This window comes from Octopus bimaculoides, chromosome 2 (genome assembly GCF_046866305.1).
Source record: "Octopus bimaculoides isolate indiv1 chromosome 2, ASM4686630v1, whole genome shotgun sequence".
Taxonomy (NCBI): domain Eukaryota; kingdom Metazoa; phylum Mollusca; class Cephalopoda; order Octopoda; family Octopodidae; genus Octopus; species Octopus bimaculoides.
In genome coordinates, this window is record NC_142929.1 from 189,990,070 (window position 1) to 190,012,515 (window position 22,446).

Consider the following 22,446-nt stretch of genomic DNA (forward strand, 5'->3'; position numbering starts at 1 on the left):
CTAAATTTTAAGCCCCCAAAATTAGGGGGTTCCTTATACATGTTAAAATATGGTAATTATCTTGTGTACCATTCCCTTTTTTACTAAGATATTGCTATCATTGTCTTCATCATTCCCATCATCATCATCATCGTCGTCATTGTTGTTATCAACATCGTACTTGTTGAACCTAGTGCTATCTGACTGGCACCCAAGCTGGTGGCACGTAAGAAGCACCATTTGAGTGTTGGGCCTCATGGATGCAGTGACAGGTGACCAAGATCCTTGGCAATATATCGTGCCTGTGTTGACCTTAAATTGTCGATCACTTAAATGTGATAGAAAGTGGGACCAGCTCTGGCCACGAACGTCTTAAAGTTTACAACAGATGTTATGATGATGTAATAATGTTCAGGTGACAATGTGGGACTGAGGAATATTGTCATAATCAGAACCTCAGAGGTTAGGGGTTATATGGATTATAAAGAGAGGATTCACAATCTGTGGGAACAGCAGATTATAAGTTTAAGGTCTTTAGTTAAACTGAGGAATGATGGGATGAATCTGAGAAAATCAGAGAAAAAGATTTATCATTCTAATTAATAGTTTACTGGATTAAGATAATCCAAAGAATATGATGCTAATCCTTTACAAAGTCTCATTTTTTGTGCCACCATCTCTTATCTGATAATTCTTTCCCAGATAAATTGCACTTCATATTAAGAGCTCTGATGAAGCTATATGTGCTATTCAGGCACTCAGCTATGAGTCCACTGCATCTTATAGCAGAAACAATGGTAAGCTAATAAAGTTCGTAAAATAATCGTTTGTTCCTTTGCCCTCTCTTTTTCTTATTACCGTTCTGTACTCGACTAATTCTTCGTTCTGAAGCATAAATATATTGAGTTATACACTAGGTTATTAATATCGTAATGCCTAAGTGAAATATGGATATATATATATATATATATATATATATATATATATATATATATATATATATATTACATTGACAAGAAAGTTCTTGGACAACCAAGCTGCCCAAGTTGCCTTCAATCCTGCAACCAATCAGCGTCACCGACCAATCAGGAGCAGCCAGCGTGTCTGTTGTGACTATATAAAGACTTGGCAAGGTCGGCAAGCTAGGAAAATGGGTGCCACATGAATTGACTGAAGCGAACAAACAAGCACGTGTCACTGCATGTCAAAGTCTGCTCTGGCGAAGCCGAAGATTCGATTGGTTGGGGTCAGTAATCCCTATGGATGAAAAATGGGTACTGTACTCCAACGTGAGGTCCAGACAATCCTGGTGTAGCAAAGGTCAACAACGAAAACCTTCGCCAAAAAGATCGCTTGTGCGAAAGAAGGTTATGATCTCAGTTTGGTGGGATTGCCATGGTGTGATCATGTTGGATTTTCTCCCACGCAATACCACCATTGACAAGGATGTCTACTGCAAACAAATTGACCGTCTAAAGATCACACTGGCCGAAAAACGCTCAAATTTGAAGAAGATAATTTACCACCAAGACAACACACCAGCACATTGTGCAAAGAAGACGTCAGAGAAGCTGAAGGAGGCGGGCTGGGAGATTATGGTGCACCCACCGTATTCTCCTGACCTTGCCCCTTCTGACTATCACTTATTCCCTGCCTTGCAGCGAATGATTGGTGATGCAAAGTTCAAAAACGAAGAAGATGTGAAATCATTCCTTTACGATTTCATTGATTCAAAGCCACGTGATTTCTGGATGAAAGGATTCAAAACATTGCCTGAAAGATGGCAAAAGGTGATCGATAACAAGGGTGATTACCTTATGGATTGATTGTTCATTGTTGTTTTTTTTAGTTGTTAATAAAGTGATACGTTAAAAGTATCCAAGAACATCGTTTATCAAAGACTTACTTGATCAGAGCTGATAGTCATGGGTGGAACATCTGGCACAAAACTAAACAGCAATCACACTTCCAGTTGTTGGTATTTCTTATAACATTGATGTAACACGATCACATGATCAACCAAACTATTGAATTTTGTTATACAACATTGGTCACAATGCGCTTTACATCATTTTAGCTCACAAATGATACAGCCGCACTGGCCAGGGGAGCAGGCCAACATCTTCCCCTGGTCAGAAGCCTGGTCTGTTGCAGAGTGACCAGTTTACAGCTGAGGGAACTGGAGCCATGTGAAATGAAGTGTTTTGCTCAAGAACACAATGCTTGCTCAATTCAGGAACTGAATCCACAATCTAGTGATTTTGAGTGCCACACCCTAACCATTAGACCACATGACTTAACAAAAAAAAGTGATATTACTCTCACTTTATGACTGACCAAGACATCATAACCTTATGATCAATTATAAAATGCAATCATAAATATTCATTATTTTTTCACCCACCAACCTCTTACCAGGAATCAGTGAAAGTGATGATATTAGCTGCATTATGAAGGAAATCGAGAAAGCGTTGCTCTACTCCAAGAAATGTTCACAACTTACTCAAGCTGTGAAGAAAAAATACCAACTAAAAAAGGTAAAGTTTTGCAAATAATTCTTCAATAATTTATCTTTTTTTGTTAAAATTTTCAAAGATCACAGGTGTCCCCCTTTTTGTTCTTCTTTTATGTCTGGTACATGTTTATCAATTGCTTTTGCCGAACTGCTAAGTCATGGGAATATAACCAAACCAACACCGGTTATATGCATGCACAATACATACATATATACACACACATACACTCACTATTTCATACATATGCATATTTACACATAAGGCCAAAAATACATGCACACACACACACACACATCCACATACACACATGCATACATTTATATCTACACATAAGCACACATATACACTAACATTCACATCTTGAACAATTTTCTCAACTCTTTAACATTTCTATTTTCTCTTCAATAACGGTTCCATTTTCAGGTTATCACAGACCCCAACGTTTTACCTATTTGTCCAGTTCCCTATCAAAAGAGACCAACATCCTGCATACCAGCTTTGATGAACAAGGAGAAAAATGTAAGACTTTAGTTAATATAATCCTCTATCTGTATTTGAATCTTTGTCCTAAGCTTTTGGAAAGAGACTACTTAATTATGTCTGGATTATATTTGTTAATTAACAATGAATGAATATAATTCCATTTTCATTGCTGTTTATGGTAGAGATTCAATCTCATAAATGTGTTAAGAATTCTAGGAGTAAAAGAGAGGAGGTGCCAATTAAACCCAGGGTCTTATAATAATTACAAGATGGAGACCAACGCTTAATTACTAAGTTTTGAAACACTGGACTAGACTTTGTGTCTTTGATCTTCAGAATGTTAAAACAAAGGATTAAATCCCTTAAAACCCACTAAAGATGATTTTAATCCAACATAGATTATACAAAGCCAATATTAACTTCTATGCATCTCACTCTGACAATGGCTTAACTGGATGAAGCTGTAAAGTCACTCTCATCCAAAGAATCTAGGGTTCTTAACTTAGATTTTCTTGGGGTCGGCCAAATTGGAGCAGTCTTGAGTGTAACTGGCCAAAACTGCAGGGATGATCTGGAACTTGACTGATGATAGAAGGCTCTGAATGACCCGTTCTTGTTTTTTCTTGTCCTTCTTTGTATCATCTAAATGTCCGGTTGTTTTGTTGTTGCTGTTATATTCTTGTTCCATTTTTTGTTTTGTTTTTTTATACATACATACACACACACACATATATATATTTCTTTATTGCCCACAGGGGGCTAAACACAGGGGGACAAACAAGGACAGACAAAGGGATTAAGTCAATTACATCAACCCCAGAGTGTAACTGGTACTTATTTAATTGACCCCGAAACGATGAAAGACAAAGCTGACCTTGGCAGAATGTGAACTCAGAAGGTAACGGCAGACAAAATACCGCTAAACATTTTGCCCGGCGTGCTAACGATTCTGCCAGCTTGCCAACTTATGTATATATATATATATATATATATATATATATATATATATATATATATATATATATATATATAGCTAAGATCAAAGACATGTAAAAAGCACTGTTCAAGTGTAGTCGATGCCAGTGGCACATAAAATGCGCTCTCTACACTCTCGGAGAGGTTGGCATTAGGAAGGGCATCCAGAAACCTTACCAGATCAGACTGGAGCCTGGTACAGCCTCCTGGCTTGCCAGTCCTCAGTCAAACAGTCCAACCCATCCCAGTATGGAAAGTGGACGTTAAACGATGATGATGATGATATATATATATATATATATATATATATATATAATATAAGCATAGTCCCAATCTTCTTCATTTCCACCAGAGTTTAGGCTGTCATTTTCTCATATATTTTTCAGGTTGCCAATGAAAGACCAACAACAAGTGGGAGACCAACAACTGCTGGAAGACCACTGTCCAGTGGGAGGCCACTGTCCAGTGGGAGGCCACTGTCCAGTGGGAGACCAATGTCCAGTGTTAAACACCCAGTGTCTGTTAGTAATAAAATAAACCATTTACCAGTTTCTGCTGCAGGTTAGTTCCTTTTAGAATTTGCTGTCTTTCTGATATTCAGCTCTTTGATACCGAAACCTCCTGAGTCCATCTCAGCTTCTTTGGCACAAACCTCTCAGTGATTGAAAGTCAAATCTTCCATCAAAATGTCATGTTAATTTTTTAAGCAAACGCTACCTTAACCCTTTTGTTACCAACCCGGCTGAAACCGGTTCTGGCTCTGAGTATGAATGAGGACAGCTAAAGGAGTGCCAATCACTGGAAGTGGATGATATCTATGGAAGAAGGAGACCCAGGAAGACATGGGATGAAGTAGTAAGAACTGATCTCAGGATGTTGGGTTTCATGGAGGAAATGACAATGGAACTGAGATGTCTGGCCTTGTGCCAAATTTTGAAACCAATATTATAAGTACCTTTTTAAGGTAGCAAGATGGCAGTTTCGTTAGCAGACCAGGCAAAATGATTGGTGGAATTTCAACCATCTTTATGTTCTGAGTTCAAATTCTGCCAGAAGCAAGTTTACCCTTCATCATTTCAGGGTCATAAAACAAGTACCAGCTTTACTTTGGGGTCGATGTAATTGGCTTACCCCTTCCCCAAACTTGTTGGCCTTTTGCCAAAATCCGAAGCCATTATTATAACTACCTTGAATATAAGGAAAAACTCTAACAGGTGCTTTTTATATAAGTAATTATCGTATTTGGAATTTTCATCAAACTGATATACAAACCTTTCTCTGTTGCCAGGTTCTGTTTCCAAAAGATTTCCAAAAGCCAAAACTAAAGGGCTGAAGAAAGCATTCTCAGCGGAATCTTTGGTAGGAATCGAAGACTATGTCAGTACAAAACAGGTAATGATTGGTTTGTGAGGAGAACCATGTTATTTAATACATCTACGTGGTATGTTATATACAATATATAAATATGTAATGCCACATGTAAAATACTGCATGTTGTGTCACCACCTCAACCACCACCACTATCATCATTTAATGTCTGTTGTCCAAAATACAGATATATTCATCATCATCATCATCGTTTAATGTCCGCTTTCCGTGCTAGCATGGGTTGGACGATTTGACTGAAGACTGGTGAAACCAGATGGCTGCACCAGACTCCAATCTGATTGAATGTTATATATATTGTAATATATAACGTTATACATAAAATACTATCTATATTGTATGCTACATACATATATATATATATATATAAATATATGTGTATATATATGTTAAGGTTGAAATTAATTAGGGTAGCAGCATGTTGTAAGATGTGAAAGATGAACAATGCATGAAGTTTTAAGGAAATATTTTTGCTGTTACATTTGTATATACTTTACCTCGATGGCAGGTGATAAAATCCAAAAGCATGTGAAGTAAAATTCAGTTAATTTCGGCCGGTATGTCTTATTGTAGTAGTAAACCATAAAGAGAGATATGGTAATGTGCAGAGAAGACAAAGTGAGTTAGTGAAAGTGAGAGAGTCGAGGGACGAAACAACTGCTCCATTGGTAAGTTACCATAGTTGTCATTTTTGTGCCCTTATATTTAGAGACAGCGTTTTGTTCAGCCAGTCAGCCAGACTCTATTCTCACTAACTCACCAACTCAAATTGTCACCAAATGACTAACCGAGTTGTCACTAAGTGACTAACTGATTTTTGCTTGGGGGTTCTTGTTTTTGTAATTATCCAGAAGGATAGACATATCGTTGAGAACAATGGATTTAGTTGGTGGTCTTGTTATCTTAATTCTAGCTTTTGATGAAATAGAAGAGATTAGAAAGGGTCAAGTGGTGAAGACATTATTTTGGCCTGGCTAAAGGCATCTGGAAAATGTAAAACTGTTGTCAGAGAAAAACCATTGTTCCACCATGAGAAAAGTTCTGTTAATTTAAATTTGGCTATGGTGGATCGAATCCACTTCATGCCTGCAAGGTCCATGACAAGCAAAGACTCAGAAACATGTCCCTGAATGCTGGCTAGGCTGGGTGGAGGAGTTTGTCTCCCCCTCGCAAACATAAGGACACAGGAAATGTGTCAAGGCCGACAGGAAGCGGTCCAGCTTCCTAGGGCTAAATAGCAGTAGTATATTCCCTTATTGGGACTGTCACGTTAAGTTGGCAGTATACAACTACTTTATATATATATATATATATATATATACATGTTGATGATCATGACAATGATGACTATAACAATAACAATAACGACGACGACTATGAGAATGATGAGGATGATGATGATGTTGATGATAATTATTATCATGATGATGATGATGATGAATCATGACAAAACGTATGACAATGCTGAACTTCTAAATTACATGTACATCCATCCATGAGGCTTCTTCACAGTTTCCATCCCCTAATTTCATTCCCCAAGGGAAGACATGCCAAAAGGATTAAACTTCAAGCCTCTTGGTGGTGAACCAAATTTCTTACCCACCCAGCCCTGCCTTCCTCCTATTCCACCAATGTTACGCATAAAATGTCTTCTTAAATTATTTTCTAATAATGGCTGTCGACTCTTTTCTTTGATGTTTTAGTGGTTGCATCGATACAGTTTGTCAAAACAGAAGTTAAATCTAAGCAAACTTCTATCGACACCGGCCTGTAAACACGACGAAACTAATGTGAAAGTCCTTCACAGACAAGTCACAGCAAAGTAAGTTAATTTTAATACGTTTTGGATTTTTAGAATGATTTTTCTTCTTTAACCCTTTTGATGCCAAACCACCTGAAACTGACTTTGGTTCTATGATGTTGTGACGAAAGTCAGGACACCCCCTACGAAAATAGACTGACCAAATGATTATAAATAGTAATGGTCTGAGTGCGATAGAGAGAGAGAGAGATTAATCGCCCCCAAGGATAGCTGTCTTTTTACAGGGGAGAAACTTGGTTACCCCAGAAGGACAAGGAAAGAGAAGGAGGTGGGGGAGAGAGTGAACTATAAAGACATTCTGAGAGAGAGAGAGAGAGAGAAAAGTGTTACTTCTGTAACACTTTCATTATCATGTTTCTGGTACAGGTAGTGTATTCCACCACAAATATGATAATGAAACTGTTACAGAAGTAGTGAAACAGTTCACCAGTATAACAGGTGCAAAGTCGGTTCACCTGTTTAATTATTTTGAATGTTTGTAACGAAGTTGGTAGTCATGTGTTCAAATGTAACAATGTCCCAATATAACGTGGAAATAAGTGTATGTAGGAAGAAATGTCAGAAGGCACAGTTTGTTAATAAAGTTTGTTAATAAATCAGACTGGAGTCTGGTGCAGCCTTCCGGCGTGCCAGCCCCAGTCAAACCGTCCAACCCTTGCCAGCATGGACAACGGATGTTAAATGATGATGATGATGATAATGATTAAACAAACTTCAAAGAGGCTGGTGTTATCCTGAGTCAGTAAGACTTGTGGTGAAATTGATAAAAAGATTAAAGTGAACTCACCATGGCGAGTGGATGATCCAATGTTTTTCTCCTGTCGACTTTTTCTTGAAGAAGGATTTTCTTTGAAATACTGGATTTTCCATTCAATCAACTCTTTTTTTTATTGATTGTAAGATAAATGTGTTTTCTTTTCAGATATTGCAACATCTTCCCCAGCATCAATGTCAACGGCACTCTCAGACATCTTCAGCTCATGCCTCACGAACTTAAAGAATATATCAAAAGACTGGAATGTGTCCTCAAACATTATCTTCATAGAATGCAATGGTTGCTCAGTGGTAACTTTTCTCTCATCTTTCTTTTCCTTCTCACCGATTATTCTATACCATTTACTCCATCTCTCTCTCTCTCTCTTTCACACTATCTTTCTCTTTCTTCCCTCTCTCTTTCCCTCTCTTTCTCTTCCAGTTCTTGAATTTTCTTCTTCCATCTTAAAAGCACCACATGCTGGCACTACATAAAAGCTACCCACACGAAAAGTACCCAGGCCACTTTGTAAAGTGGTTGGCATTAGGAAGGGCATCCAGCTGTAGAAACCATGCCAAAACAAAGGAGCCTGGTGCAGCCCTCTGGCCTACCTTTCTCCTTTCAAACTGTCCAACCGATACTGGCAAAGAAAATGGACATTCAATGATGATGATGATGATGATGATGATGACCTTAACATTCACTTTTCCACACTTGCATGGAATTCTATGCATGTCCACCCTTCCGGTCACCAACCCTCACCTATTTCCAATCAAGATAATATTTCCCCCCATGTAAAATGCACCATCCGAATGTAGTTAATGCCAGTGCCCCCTGACTGGCTCCTGTGCCAGTGCCACTTAAAAAACACCATCTGGCTCCTGTGCCAGTGCCACTTAAAAAACACCATCCGAATGTGGTCAAGGCCAGTGCTGTCTCACTGGCTCCCATGCTGGTGGCACGTAAAAATTCTATCCGAACATGATCGATGCCAGGGCAGCCTGACCGGCTCCTGTGCCGGTGGCACATAAAAAGCACCCATACTACACTTTCAGAGTGGTTGGCATTAGGAAGGGCATCCAGCTGTAGAAACACTGCCAGATCAGATTGGAGCCTGGTGCAGCCTCCTGGTTTGCCAGATCCCAATTGAACCGTCCAACCCATGCCAGCATGGAAAAGGGACATTAAACAATGATGATGATGATGATGATATACATCATCTTCACCATTATCTTCATTTAACACCTGCTTTCCATACTAGCATGGGTTGGACGGTTTGACAGGAGCTGGCCAACTGCAGAGCTGCCTGGGTTCGTGTCTGATTTGCATGTTTTCTATGGCCATATGTCCTTCCTAATGCCAACCACTTTACAAAGTGATGATGATGATGATGATGATGATGATGATGATGATGATGATGATGATATAACCAATTCCAAGATGATTCTATAAAGCATTCCTTTGAACACTATTTCATTGCTGTAATAAGACCATTTCGTCTCTTTGTGCTCCCCTTTGCAGGCAGTCGACGTGTCTTTGGAACAGTCATTCACAAACAGTCAACGATTCTCGTTGATACGTCTGGCTCAATGAATCGCTACATGGATGAGCTGAAGAAAGAACTGACCAGTCTTGTTTGGGAACAGCTGTATAAGAATAAGGCACCGTAAGTTGCTTGATGCTTCGTCTTCTAGCTGCTGTTGTTGTTATGGTTGGTGTTGTTAATTAGACCCTGGTCTACCCTAATCAAGTATGTCTCTGCACAAAGTCACTCTAGTCATGCCCATCATGTCTTTTTTAGATGTGTCTAAGTACATGTGTGTGTGTGTGAGTTCGGTTTTTTTCTCAGTTCATCTGTATGTACCCCATGTATAAACTGGGGGCACTCTGTCGGTTATGGCAACAAGGGTTCTAGTTGATCTGATCAACGAAACAGCCTGCCCGTGAAATTAACATGAAAGTGGCTGAGTACTCCACAGACATGCATTCCTTTGATGAAATTCTCAGGGAGATTCAGTGTGACACAGAATGTGACGAGGCTGACCCCTTTGAATTACAGGTACTACTCATTTTAGCCAGCTTTGTGGACTGGAACAACATGAAATAAAGTGTCTTGCTTAAGGACACAATGTGATGCCAGGAATTGAACTCACAACCTTACAGTCATGTACCAAATATCCTTGACCCCTAAGCCATGGACCTTCAAACTAATGTGTGCATCTTTTCCTTTCATCATACTGTACCCCTTCTCTCATCATCCTGCCCTCTCACTCTCTACTTTCTCTCTATCCCTCCTTTAGTGATGGGGGGGTCACATTTGGCTTGCAAAGTAACCTCAAGATTGCTGGTGACACAAAGAAGAGAACAGCACTGAGAAGGGAATTCGGTCAGAGAAACTGTGCCAAAACGTTGAAGTTCTTCAGATCCTGTTGAGCTGTCCAACCCATGCCAGCATGGAAAAACAGACATTAAATGATGATGATGATGATGGTGACGACAACAATGATGATGCTCATCATGGTGGTAGTGGTGGTGGTGGTGGTGATGATGATGATGATGATGATGATGATGGTGATGGTGATGATGATGATGATGATGTTGACGACAATGATAATGATCATGGTGATGATGACAATGATGATGATGATATATTGCCCATCCAATGCAGCATGCTTGCTTCTTTTCTTCCTGGCCTTCACAAAACCCCCGATCATTTCAACCTCTGGTTACCATCCGTTATCTTAGTATCACAGTTGATTTGAACTCAACATCTTTAGTTAAACATTCAGCCACAAATAAAAAAAACCAATAAATAAACAATAAAAAACATAATGTAAATATTCCCCCACCCCCACCCAAAGTCCACTCCCAGTTGGGGTGTGGCAGTTCATGTGCCTCAATGACCCCGAGAACTATGTCAGTGGAGCAAAAGCCCCTTGTGGGCCCTCCGATGATAGACAGGTCAAAAGACAGACCAGACTAATGTAGACCACCTCTTCCCAGAGGTAAACATGGGTTCATGCAGAGCCAACACCCTTAGCTAGGAAAAAATATGCTTAGTTACAAAAACCATTAATGATAATTCAAAACCAACATGACTAGGGAGAGAAAGGCCCTCCGTCAGGGACATGGAACCTATAAGGGAGATGAAAGAAAGGATGCCCTTAAAATAGCTGGAAGCAGGATACTGGACAGAGCTGCAGAAGCAGGGATCGAAATAGAGATAAGTAGAAAATATAACCCCGAGTCGAGAATAGTGGAGAAAAGTCATCGATGGCCTACATTCCATAGGAAGTGAAGGGTTGAAGTGAGTAAGGAGGTGGAAGTATTGATTTTGAATTTTAGCACAAGGCCGGCAATTTTGGGGGATTAGAGTAACCCCAGTGCACCACTGGTACTTGCTTTATCAACCCTGAAAGGACAAAAGGCAAAGTCTACCTCGGCAGAATTCAAACTCGGAATTAAGGCGGTGAGCTGGCAGAAATGTTAGCACACCGGGCGAAATGCTTGGCGGTATTGCGTTCTGCGATTACGTTCTGAGTTCAAATTTTGCCGAGGTCGACTTTGCCTTTCATCCTTTCGGGGTCAATAAATAAAGTACCAGTTACGCACTGGGGTCAATGTAATTGACTTAATCCCTTTGTCTGTCCTTGTTTGTCCCCTCTATGTTTAGCCCCTTGTGGGCAATAATGAAATAAGAATTCAAACTCGGAATGTAAAGCTAGATGAATTACCATTAAGTATTTGCCTTGGCATGTTAACAATTCTGGCAGCTTGCCACTATTTCAAATTTTGGCACAAGGCCGGCAATTCTGGGGGAGTGGATTTACATCAACCCCAGTGTTCAACTCATACTTATTTTATTGACCCCGAAAAGATGAAAGGCAGAGTCAACCTCTTCAGAATTTGAAAAGTAATGTAAATATTAAAAAAAACTTTGTGTATCGAATGCAAATTCAAAAGTCAGGAAAAAATGATACCAGTTTTAACAAATCTCTATTAAAAGCATCCAGTCCACACTGTAAAGTGGTTGGCATCTGGAAGGGCATCCAGCCATAAAAATCCCTACCAAAACAGACATATCAGCCTAGGGTAGATTTTCTACCTGGCTGGCTCCTGTCAACCATCCTCCCCACGCATGCATGGAAGACTGATGCAAAACGATGATGATGATGATGATGATGATGATAATTTGAATAAATTTAAGATTGTAGTTTTCAGTCCTTTTGTGTCAACAGGAGGGTTCTTCTTGTCATATTTCCTGTAATTATTAGAGAGAAACTTTAGATCATATCTATAAGGAGGGAACAGTCTATAAAATCTGGCTGTTTTGCGTAAAATATTTGAGGAATGCACTTAATCGACCTTTGACTCATTGTATGTATACATACACACATATACAAATTCATGCAAGCATACAAACATATAAACATACATACATACATATATACATACATACAAACATATGTCCCTATGTATGTGTGAATGCTTATATATGTATGCAAACACATGAACACATATATACACATGTGTGTTACAGTGTTGAAATATGCAGATGACATCAGGTTGTACCTTGAGATAAAAAGAACAGATCCTATACGTTATACAACTTTCCTGCAATTAAACCTGGGCACAATGCAGTAATTGATTACAGACTGGCAACAGAAGCTAACTGTGAACAAGAGTGCCACCATACATTTTGGTGGGGAAAACCTGGTTTTTACATATTTCCTCAACATGTAAAAAGCACCATTTGAGCGTGGCCAATGCCAGTATCGGCTGACTGGTCCCATGCCGGTGGTACATAAAAAGCACTATTTGAGTGTGGCCAATGCTAGTACCGGCTGACTGGTCCTATGCCGGTGGCACATAAAAAGCACCATTTGAGCGTAGCTAATGCCAGTATCGGCTGACTGGTCCCATGCCGGTGGCACATAAAAAGCACTATTTAAGTGTGGCCAATGCTAGTACTGGCTGACTGGTCCCATGCCGGTGGCACATAAAAAGCACCATTTGAGCGTAGCTAATGCCAGTACCGGCTGACTGGCCCTGTGCCATGTGCCAGTAAGGCGATCCTGGCAACAATCAGTGTTATTACTAATAATCTATCCTGTACTCTGCCAAAAACATTTTGCTGCCATATATATGTATGTATTCTTTTACTTTTTTCAATCTTCAGTCGAACAAATCGACCCCAGGTTTTATTCTTTGTAAGCCTAGTACTTATTCTATCGGTCTCTCCCATGCAGGTAGCACGTAAAAAACACCTTTTGAGTGTGCTCGTTGCCAGAACCACCTGACTGGCCCTTGTGCTGGTGGCACATGAAAAGCACCCACTACACTCTCAGAGTGGTTGGTGTTAGGAAGGGCATCCAGCCGTAGAAACCCTGCCAGATCAGATTGAGCCTAACGCAGCCTTCTGGCTCACCAGTCCTCAATCAAACCGTCCAACCCATGCCAGCATGGAAAGTGGACGTTAAATGACGATGATGATGATGATGATGATGTTACTAGAGAGAAAGAGAGAGAGAGAAGGGCGGGGCCTCAAGAATTCTCAAGTAATACATTAAAAATTCTACTTTATTTTACTTTATTTTATTTTATTTTTTCTTTATTTTATTTTATTTCATTCTCTTCGTTTTTCAAATGAATGGAATGAAATCAAAGTCTGTGAAAAATCTGAAGACTTTTTGTACTTTGATCTCAATAAACTAACAAACAATTCCTTCCGTTCTTCTGACAAGACTCAGTAATGTTGCCATTAAACTATCTTCTTAACAACCAACAACAGTTTGTTATCATACGTATGTATGTGTGTATGTGTGTGTGTGTGTGTGTATGTGTGTGTATGTATGTGTGTATATATATATATATGTGTGTATTTATGTATGTGTGTGTATGTTTGTGTATGTATATATATGTATGTGTGTGTATGTGTGTGTATGTGTATGTATATATGTGTGTATGTATGTGTGTATATATGTGTGTATATGTATGTGTGTGTATGTATGTATGTATGTGCATATGTATATGCGTGTATGTATGTATGTGTGTATGTATGTGTGTATATATGTGTGTATGTATGCATGTGTACATATGTATGGATGAATGGATAGATTGACAGAGCTACACATGTAAATACATATCTATGTGTATATGTCAGTGTATATATATATATATATATATCATCATCATCGTTTAACGTCCGCTTTCCATGCTAGCATGGGTTGGACGATTTGACTGAGGACTGGTGAAACCGGATGGCAACACCAGGCTCCAGTCTGATTTGGCAGAGTTTCTACAGCTGGATGCCCTTCCTAACGCCAACCACTCAGAGAGTGTAGTGGGTGCTTTTACGTGTCACCCGCACGAAAACGGCCACGCTCGAAATGGTGTCTTTTATGTGCCACCCGCACAAGCCAGTCCAGGGGCACTGGCAACGATCTCGCTCGAAAATCCTACAGGAGCCAGTCAGGCGGTACTGGCAACGGCCACGCTCAAAATGGTGCATCTCATGTGCCACCCGCACAAGAACCAGTCCAGGGGCACTGGCAACAATCTTACTTGGCTTGCCGGGTCTTCTCACGCACAGCCCATTTCCAAAGGTCTCGGTCCGTAGTCATCGCCTCGGTGAGGCCCAATGTACGAAGGTCTTGCCTCACCACCTCAGCCCAGGTCTTCCTGGGCCTACCTCTTCCACGGGTTCCCTCAACTGTTAGGGTGTGGCACTTTTTCACGCAGCTATCCTCCTCCATTCTCACCACATGTCCATACCAGCGCAATCGTCTCTCTTGCACGCCACAACTGATGCTTCTAATGTTCAGCTTTTCTCTCAAGATACTTACACTCTGACGGGTATTCACATTGACATTACACATCCAACGGAGCATACTGGCTTCATTCCTTGCGAGCTTACGTATGTCCTCAGCAGTTACAGCCCATGTTTCACTGCCATGTAGCATGGTTGTTCGTACGCATGCGTCATACAGTCTGCCTTTTACTCTGAGTGAGAGTCCCTTTGTCGCCAGCAGGGGTAAGAGCTCTCTAAACTTTGCCCAGGCTATTCTTATTCTAGCAGCTACACTTTCAGCGCACCGACCCCCACTACTAACTTGGTCGCCCAGATAGCGGAAGCTATCGACTACCTCTAGTTTTTCACCCTGGAATGAGATAGAAGTTGTTTCCTGTTTGTTTGCAGTCTTTATTGCACCTGAACATCTGCCACAAACAAAAACTAACTTGCTAGTTAACCTGCCTTTGATGTTGCTGCACCACTTATGTGTCCATAGCTTGCACCGGGTACATCTTATAGAGTTACTACCTACTCCTTTTCTACATACTGAGCAGGGCCATCTACCTGAAGGGGTTTGTGTTTTATCTACCTTCCTACTTATTAGGATTTTGGTTTTAGCTAGGTTGACTCTAAGGCCCTTCAGTTCTAGACCTTGCTTCCACACCTGAAACTTCTCCTCTAGTTCTGATAGTGACTCCGCAATTAGGGCAAGGTCATCAGCATAGAGGAGCTCCCAGGGGCAACCTGTCTTGAACTCCTCTGTGATTGCCTGGAGGACTATGGTAAATAATAGGGGGCTGAGGACGGAACCTTGGTGGACCCCTACCTCTACCCGGAATTCATTGCTGTACTCATTTCCAACCCTCACCTTACTGGCCGCATCTCTGTACATGGCTCGCACAGCTCTCACTAGCCATTCTTCTATCCCAAGTTTCCTCATTGACCACCAGATAAGGGATCGGGGGACCCTGTCAAAGGCTTTCTCCATGTCAACGAAAGCCAGGTACAGAGGTTTATCCTTGGCTAGGTATTTCTCTTGCAACTGTCTCACTAGAAATAAGGCATCAGTAGTGCTTTTACCTGGCACGAACCCAAACTGCATCTCATCTAAATTGATTCGCTCCCTAATTAGTTGGGCTATGACCCTCTCTGTAACTTTCATAACCTGATCTAACAGCTTGATGCCTCTGTAATTATTTGTATCTAAAGCGTCCCCTTTACCTTTGTAGCAGTTGACTATGATGCTGCTACACCAGTCATAGGGTATGACTCCTTCGTGTATCACCTGGTTCGTAATACGGGTGACTAGGCTATAGCCAACACTGCCAGATATTTTGAGCATCTCTGCAGTGATTCCTGATGGGCCGGGGGCTTTCCCGGTCTTCATACTCTTAATTGCTTTATCTACCCTGGTACTATCAACTCGGATAGCTGGTCCCTCTATTGGGTCGACATAAGGCAGGCTCTCTTTCTCCCATTCATTCTCTTTATTAAGCAATCTATCGTAGTGGCATCTCCAGACCTCTTTCTTTGCATCCTCATTTAATGCAAGCGTACCATCATCCATGCGAACACATTTCTCTCCTACAACATCACTATTCTCTCTCCTACACTGTCTTGCAACCCGAAATACCTCGAGTCTTTGGTCCTCACGGCGCAGAACATTGGCAAATCTTTCCTTATCTGCTTCCCCTCTGGCTAAATAAACCTGTCGCCTAGCCTCCCTTCTGGCACATTGGTACAATTCCCTGCTACCACCGTTCTTCCAGTCCTTCCAAGCTTGTTTCTTTTGTCTAATAGCCCTGTCTACCTCCTTGTTCCACCACCACGTTACTCTGGGTTGGGAGGGGACCTTACACCACCCACAAATCTGGTCGGTGGCTTTCAACAGGTTGTCCCGCAGAAATCTCCAATTGTCTTCCACGTTGTATGATGCTATATCCCCTTCTATTTCGTTAAATGCTTCAAGTAACTTGTCTCTAAGTCTCTGTCCGTTTGCAGGGTCTTTAAGCTTCCACACCCTTCTTCTCCAAGCCTGTCTAATTCTGGGCACCCATTTTGCCTTGATCCCAAAGTCGCTAACTACTAATCTATGTTGTGGGGTACATTCTTCGCCAGGGTAGGTTTTATATATATCACCCAATTTCCCTTTATGTTTTACAGTTTTAATTTCATAAGTTTCTCTGGCATCTGTAAATCCTGGCAACCAAGTATTCAGCCAGCAACCAAGGAGAATTGTCAATCTGCCATTGAATGGTTTTCGAAACTAGAAGCAGCTGGAAGTACTTGTACATTAGAGGCATTGCAGGTTAGACAAACTTGAAATATTTCACATACCTGCACACATCTAAATAGAAGAATACTTGAAAGATATTAGTGTTTCCTCAAAATATGTAAATAATTCTGTAAAACTTTTTGGAAGAGGCAGGGGTGGGGATCTCAGTCATAATATGGTAACCATTTCTTTTCGAGTGTTGGGCCTGATGGATGCAAAGTGGCTGAGTTCTTTCCAAGTGTTGGGCCCCACAGAGGCAAAGTGGCTGAGTTCCTTCCTAGTGTTGGGCCTCGTGGAGGCAAAGTGGTTCAGTGAGTTCATTTCAAGTGTTGGGCCTCTTGGAGGCAAAGTGGTTCAGTGAGTTCATTTCAAGTGTTGGGCCTCATGGAGGCAAAGTGGCTGAGTTCCTTTCTAGTGTTGGGCCTCGTGGAGGCAAAGTGGTTCAGTGAGTTCATTTCAAGTGTTGGGCCTCATGGAGGCAAAGTGGCTGAGTTCTTTTCAAGTGCTGGGACTCATGGAGGCAATGACTGAGACCTTTGGCATTGTGTCATGCTTGAGAAGACCCACCAAGCCAAGTAAAACCACAGTCATGGCAGATACTAGTGTCATGTAAATGGCACCCATACCAGTGGCACATAAAAGCATCTCAGTGTCACACAAATGGCACCCGTGCTGGTGACACATAAGAGCACCCATTACACTCTCGGAGTGGTTGGCGTTAGGAAGGACATCCAACCGTGGAAACCATGCCAAATCAGACTGGTGTCTGGTGCAGCCTTCCAGCATGCTAGCCCAGTCAAACTGTCCAACCCATACCAGCAAGGACAATGGACATTAAATGATGATGATGATGATGGTAATTTTGACAACACCATCACCAATGATAACAACAACAACAACAGCAACAACTGGTCTTTGGTGCATGGAGTGGAATTTGCTGTCTTCCATTCGTTGTTTACTTTTAAAAGGGCCATTTACGTGACACTGGCATCGGCCATGATTACAATCTCACTTGGCTTGCTGGGTCTTAACTCCATTCGTTGTTTAAAAACTAGTTTTATAGAAATTTTCAAAATTTCTAGTTTGCTTTTCCTACATTAACTTGTGTAGGTCGAATTATGTAAAATGTTTGAGAAAGAAACAGCTGTTTTTTGCAATTAATACATCTAATGCAAAATTTTTCATGGACCCTTAAAATACTACAGTAGACCCAATATACTGTTTTGCTTGTGTGGACTCCCAAAATTTTATATGAACCCCCCAGGGGTCATATGGAGCCGAGCTGATAACCACTGACTTAAGACCTCTAAAAGCAGTGTTAAACAGGAGGAATATCATGGGTCTACCCCTAAAGAAGGCACATGGCTTAGTGGTTAGAGCGTCGAGCTTACGATTGTGAGGTTGTGAGCTCGAATCCCGGACCGGGCTGCGTGTTGTGTTCTTGAGCAAGACACTTTATTTCACGTTGCTCCAGTTCACTCAGCTGTAGGAATGAGTTTCGACATCACAGGTGCCAAGCTGTATCGGCCCCTTTGCCTTTCTCTTGGATAACACTGGTGGCATGGAGAGGGGAGGCTGGTATGCATGGGCGACTGTTGGCCTTCATTAAACAACTTTGCTTGTACTTGTACCTGGGAGGGTAGCTCTCTAGGTGCAATCCCATGGTCATTCGTGACCGAAGGGGGATCTCAGCTCACCAACCCCTAAAGAAAAAAATTTGGTAGACACATGTAGGATTGAGTTGTTTTATCATGAGACCAGTTCTAAGGAGGTTGTTTTGGTAGAAATTGTTCTCTTGGAAAAAATATAACTGGTTACAGACTCTGCACAAACTTAAAACAAGTTCCAGTAAGTTCCAATAAAATGGTGAAAAGACAGTAAAAACAAAGAAACTTCCTCTCGTTTTTATTTCTTTCATTCCAGATGGCCTTCTCTGATGACAAGACCAAAGCCATATATTTACTCACAGATGGTAAGCCAGACTCAAGCAGGTCTTTGGTTCTGCAACAAGTGAAATCCATGAATGAAGAACGGAAAATCCCGGTGAACACAATTTCTTTTAATTGTTCTGACAGGTAAAACCAATGCTTTCTGTCTTCCCTTCTTATTAATTGCTTAATTAATTTATCAAACATTAATCATCATCATCATTTAATGTCCCTTTTTCCATTCTATCTACTATCTGCTTTCACACTTACTGACCAATTTCTACTCTCTCTTTCAGTGTCCACTCTCCACTGACCACTCTCCACTCCACTGACCACTCTCCTCTCCACTGACCACTCTCCACTCCACTGACCATGCTCCTCTCCACTGACCACTCTCCACTCCACTGACCACTCTCCTCTCCACTGACCACTCTCCTCTCCACTGACCACTCTCCACTCCACTGACCACTCTCCTCTCCACTGACCACTCTCCTCTCCACTGACCACTCTCCACTCCACTGACCACTCTCCTCTCCACTGACCACTCTCCTCTCCACTGACCACTCTCCACTCCACTGACCACTCTCCTCTCCACTGACCACTCTCAACTCCACTGACCACTCTCCACTCCACTGACCACTCTCCACTCCACTGACCACTGTCCTCTCCACTCCACTGACCACTGTCCTCTCCACTGACCACTGTCCTCTCCACTGACCACTCTCCACTGACCACTCTCCACTCCACTGACCACTCTCCACTCCACTGACCACTCTCCTCTCCACTGACCACTCTCCACTCCACTAACCAATCGCCACTCCACTGACTACTCTCTCTTTCACTGACCACTCTCCACTCCACTGACTACTCTCCACTTCACTGACTACTCTCCACTCCACTGACCACTCTCTCTTTCACTGGCTTTGATTTATTCTACTCTCCACTCCACTGACCACTCTCCTCTCCACTGACCACTCTCCTCTCCACTGACCACTCTCCACTTTCACCTCCACTGAACATTATGCCTTCTCCTCCCCTCCACTCTCACAGCCACCGTTCCCTTACCTTTAACATCTCACTGCTTCACTATTAACTCCTCTGCCAGCCTCATTCCCCCTTCTCCACCCCACCTCTCCTCCTCCTCCCCTCCTGCTACTACAACAACTACTACCACCACCATTACTACCATCACCAGCACCAGCACCAACTCCTCCTCCCCTCCCACCACCACCATCACCATTCAGTGTTTAGAGTCCCATGCCTAACCAGTCTCTGTTCCATCTTTGCAGTGGTGCCAATGACTTCCTGAAGCAATTATCTCAACTCACTGCTGGTCGCTACCACAAGTCAGAAACAAGCTTTGACATTAATCTATTTATTCATAAACTTCTCAACAAAGGTTTCCAAGACATCAATGTAAGTCATAATCGTTTTGTAGGACATTTCTAACTCACTGAGAGGTTTTTTCTTACCATTTATCATTAAGAATATTTAAGGCAGCAGTTTTAGCATGGGTTTTCTAGTGCTTAGCCTTTTCTGCGCTTGTTTCTTGTATGTCTAATTCTGGAGTTTGTTGTATTTGGAATTCACTCAGATATTCCTTTGTCAGTTTTGTCACTGAGTAAGATGCTTTCTTGTTTTCATGTTTTGAGACAAGTTTTAACATCCAATCATAACAGTTTTTCAGATAGGTGTCTAGGCCAATCATAGCAATTTCCATTGTTAATTCCAGTTGTAAAAGTCTACAATCACCCTCTTTTCTTGGCAGGTAAAATCATTCTATATCTGCCTTAGGGTGGTGCATTCTATGCATTGTCAATAGTTTTCGTATTTTTCTGTCGAGATTACATGTTTCAGTAATTGACCAGTTAGTAATATTGAAACTGTAAGTCATGACTGGTATGGCTAAAGCATTGATCACTTCGATCCTGTTTCTTGCATTCAGCTCTGTCTTGAGTATTGCTCTTACTCTGCGATAACATTCTCTTCTGATCCTTTCCTTCATCATTGAATTATTATTATTATTATTATTCAGTAGTTTTATTTTTATAACGTGCTTTCACTTCACTACCGAGCGCAGCTCTGTGCGCCTTGGGTATGTGCTGTGGTTTGCTGTGGTGCTCTTATGTTTACTGTATTGAAAGTGTTTTGCGTAGGATGTGTGCAGTACCCAGTAGTGCAATTTTCTGTATGTTATATATATTTGTAAGTCCTGCTATTTTTGTTATGTATTTGTCTGAATATTTTTTTATTATACCTAAGGCACCTACTATGATAGGAATTGTTTCTGTTTTTAGATTCCACATTCGAGTTATCTCTATTTCCAGGTCTTTGTATTTTGAAAGTTTTTCCATTTCTTTCAGAGAAACGTTGTCATCTGCTGGTATTGATACATCAATTAGAAAGCATTTTTTTTCTTCATGATCTTTGACAACTATATCTGGTCTATTTGCCTTAATTTCTCTATCTGTGTGTATTGGCATATCCCAGAGTATGGTTGCTTTCTCGTTTTCTGTGACCTTTTCTGGCGTGTGTTTATACCATCTTTTTTCTGTTGTTATTCCATAATGTTGGCATAGCTTCCAGTGTATATAGGTCCCAGCTCTGTCGTGTCTGTGGATATATTCCTTCTTAGCCAGGACTGGGCAGCCAGAGATAATATGATTTATTGTTTCTTGTCGATCTCCACATATTCTACAGTTACTTGTTATATTTCTTTTCATTATGTGTTTTTGGTAATTTCTGGTGGGGAGGCTTTGGTCTTGTGCAGCAATTAAAAATCCTTCAGTCTCTGCTTTGAGTCCTGAGCTTCTCAGCCATTGCTGGGATTTTTCTCTGTCTATTTCTTTCGCATTTAGTTTAGCCCGGTATTTACCATGTAGGGGCTTTTCTTGCCATCGTTTTATCATGGTCCGTTGCTGTTCTAGTTTTAGTTTGGATTTCATTTGTTTTATAGCTTTTGTTGTTTCTTCTTCTTCTTCTTCGTATTTGTTAGGTAGATTGATTTCTTGTTTGTATTTGTCAGCTTCCTTAAATACTGAAAACAGTTTTTTGTTTTGCTCGTGTTTTGTGGCTATTTGTATTAGTTTCCCTTGCTTCTGGAGTAGGTATTTTTGCAGTCCTATAGTGGTTATTTTATAATAGTTTTCTAGCTGTATAAGACCCCTGCCACCTTCTGTGCGTTGTATATATAGCCTTTCTATGTCAGATTTTGGGTGGTGCATCCTATATCCTGTCATTATTTTTCTTATTTTCCTGTCTATTTTACATAGTTCGTTTAGTGTCCAGTTAAGGATGTTGTAGCTGTAGCTTATAACTGGGACAGCTAAAGTGTTGATACCCATTATCTTGTTTTTAGCATTGAGCTCTGTTTTTAGTATTGATCTAACTCGTCTATAGTACTCTTTCTTTATTTTTTCTTTCATTTGTGTATGTTGTATCCTATCTAGTTCATTGACTCCTAAATACTTATATGGTTGGCTTTCGTCTAGTTCTCTTATTTCATTGGCTTTATCTAGTGTTATGTTGCTACTTT

The 22,446-nt window shown here is 41.0% G+C and overlaps 1 protein-coding gene across 1 annotated transcript in view; it reads left to right on the plus strand.

The window, feature by feature from the left end:
* LOC106872927 (von Willebrand factor A domain-containing protein 3A) overlaps positions 1-22,446 on the plus strand; it is a 62,718-nt gene that overhangs the window by 33,973 nt on the left and 6,299 nt on the right. The window contains exons 19-28 of the mRNA XM_089348240.1: positions 2,398-2,516; positions 2,919-3,014; positions 4,340-4,514; positions 5,242-5,345; positions 7,043-7,161; positions 8,084-8,226; positions 9,437-9,581; positions 16,872-17,016; positions 18,907-19,058; positions 20,201-20,327. Of these exons, the coding sequence (XP_089204366.1) occupies positions 2,398-2,516; positions 2,919-3,014; positions 4,340-4,514; positions 5,242-5,345; positions 7,043-7,161; positions 8,084-8,226; positions 9,437-9,581; positions 16,872-17,016; positions 18,907-19,058; positions 20,201-20,327 (1,325 nt within the window). The remainder of the gene's footprint in view (positions 1-2,397; positions 2,517-2,918; positions 3,015-4,339; positions 4,515-5,241; positions 5,346-7,042; positions 7,162-8,083; positions 8,227-9,436; positions 9,582-16,871; positions 17,017-18,906; positions 19,059-20,200; positions 20,328-22,446) is intronic.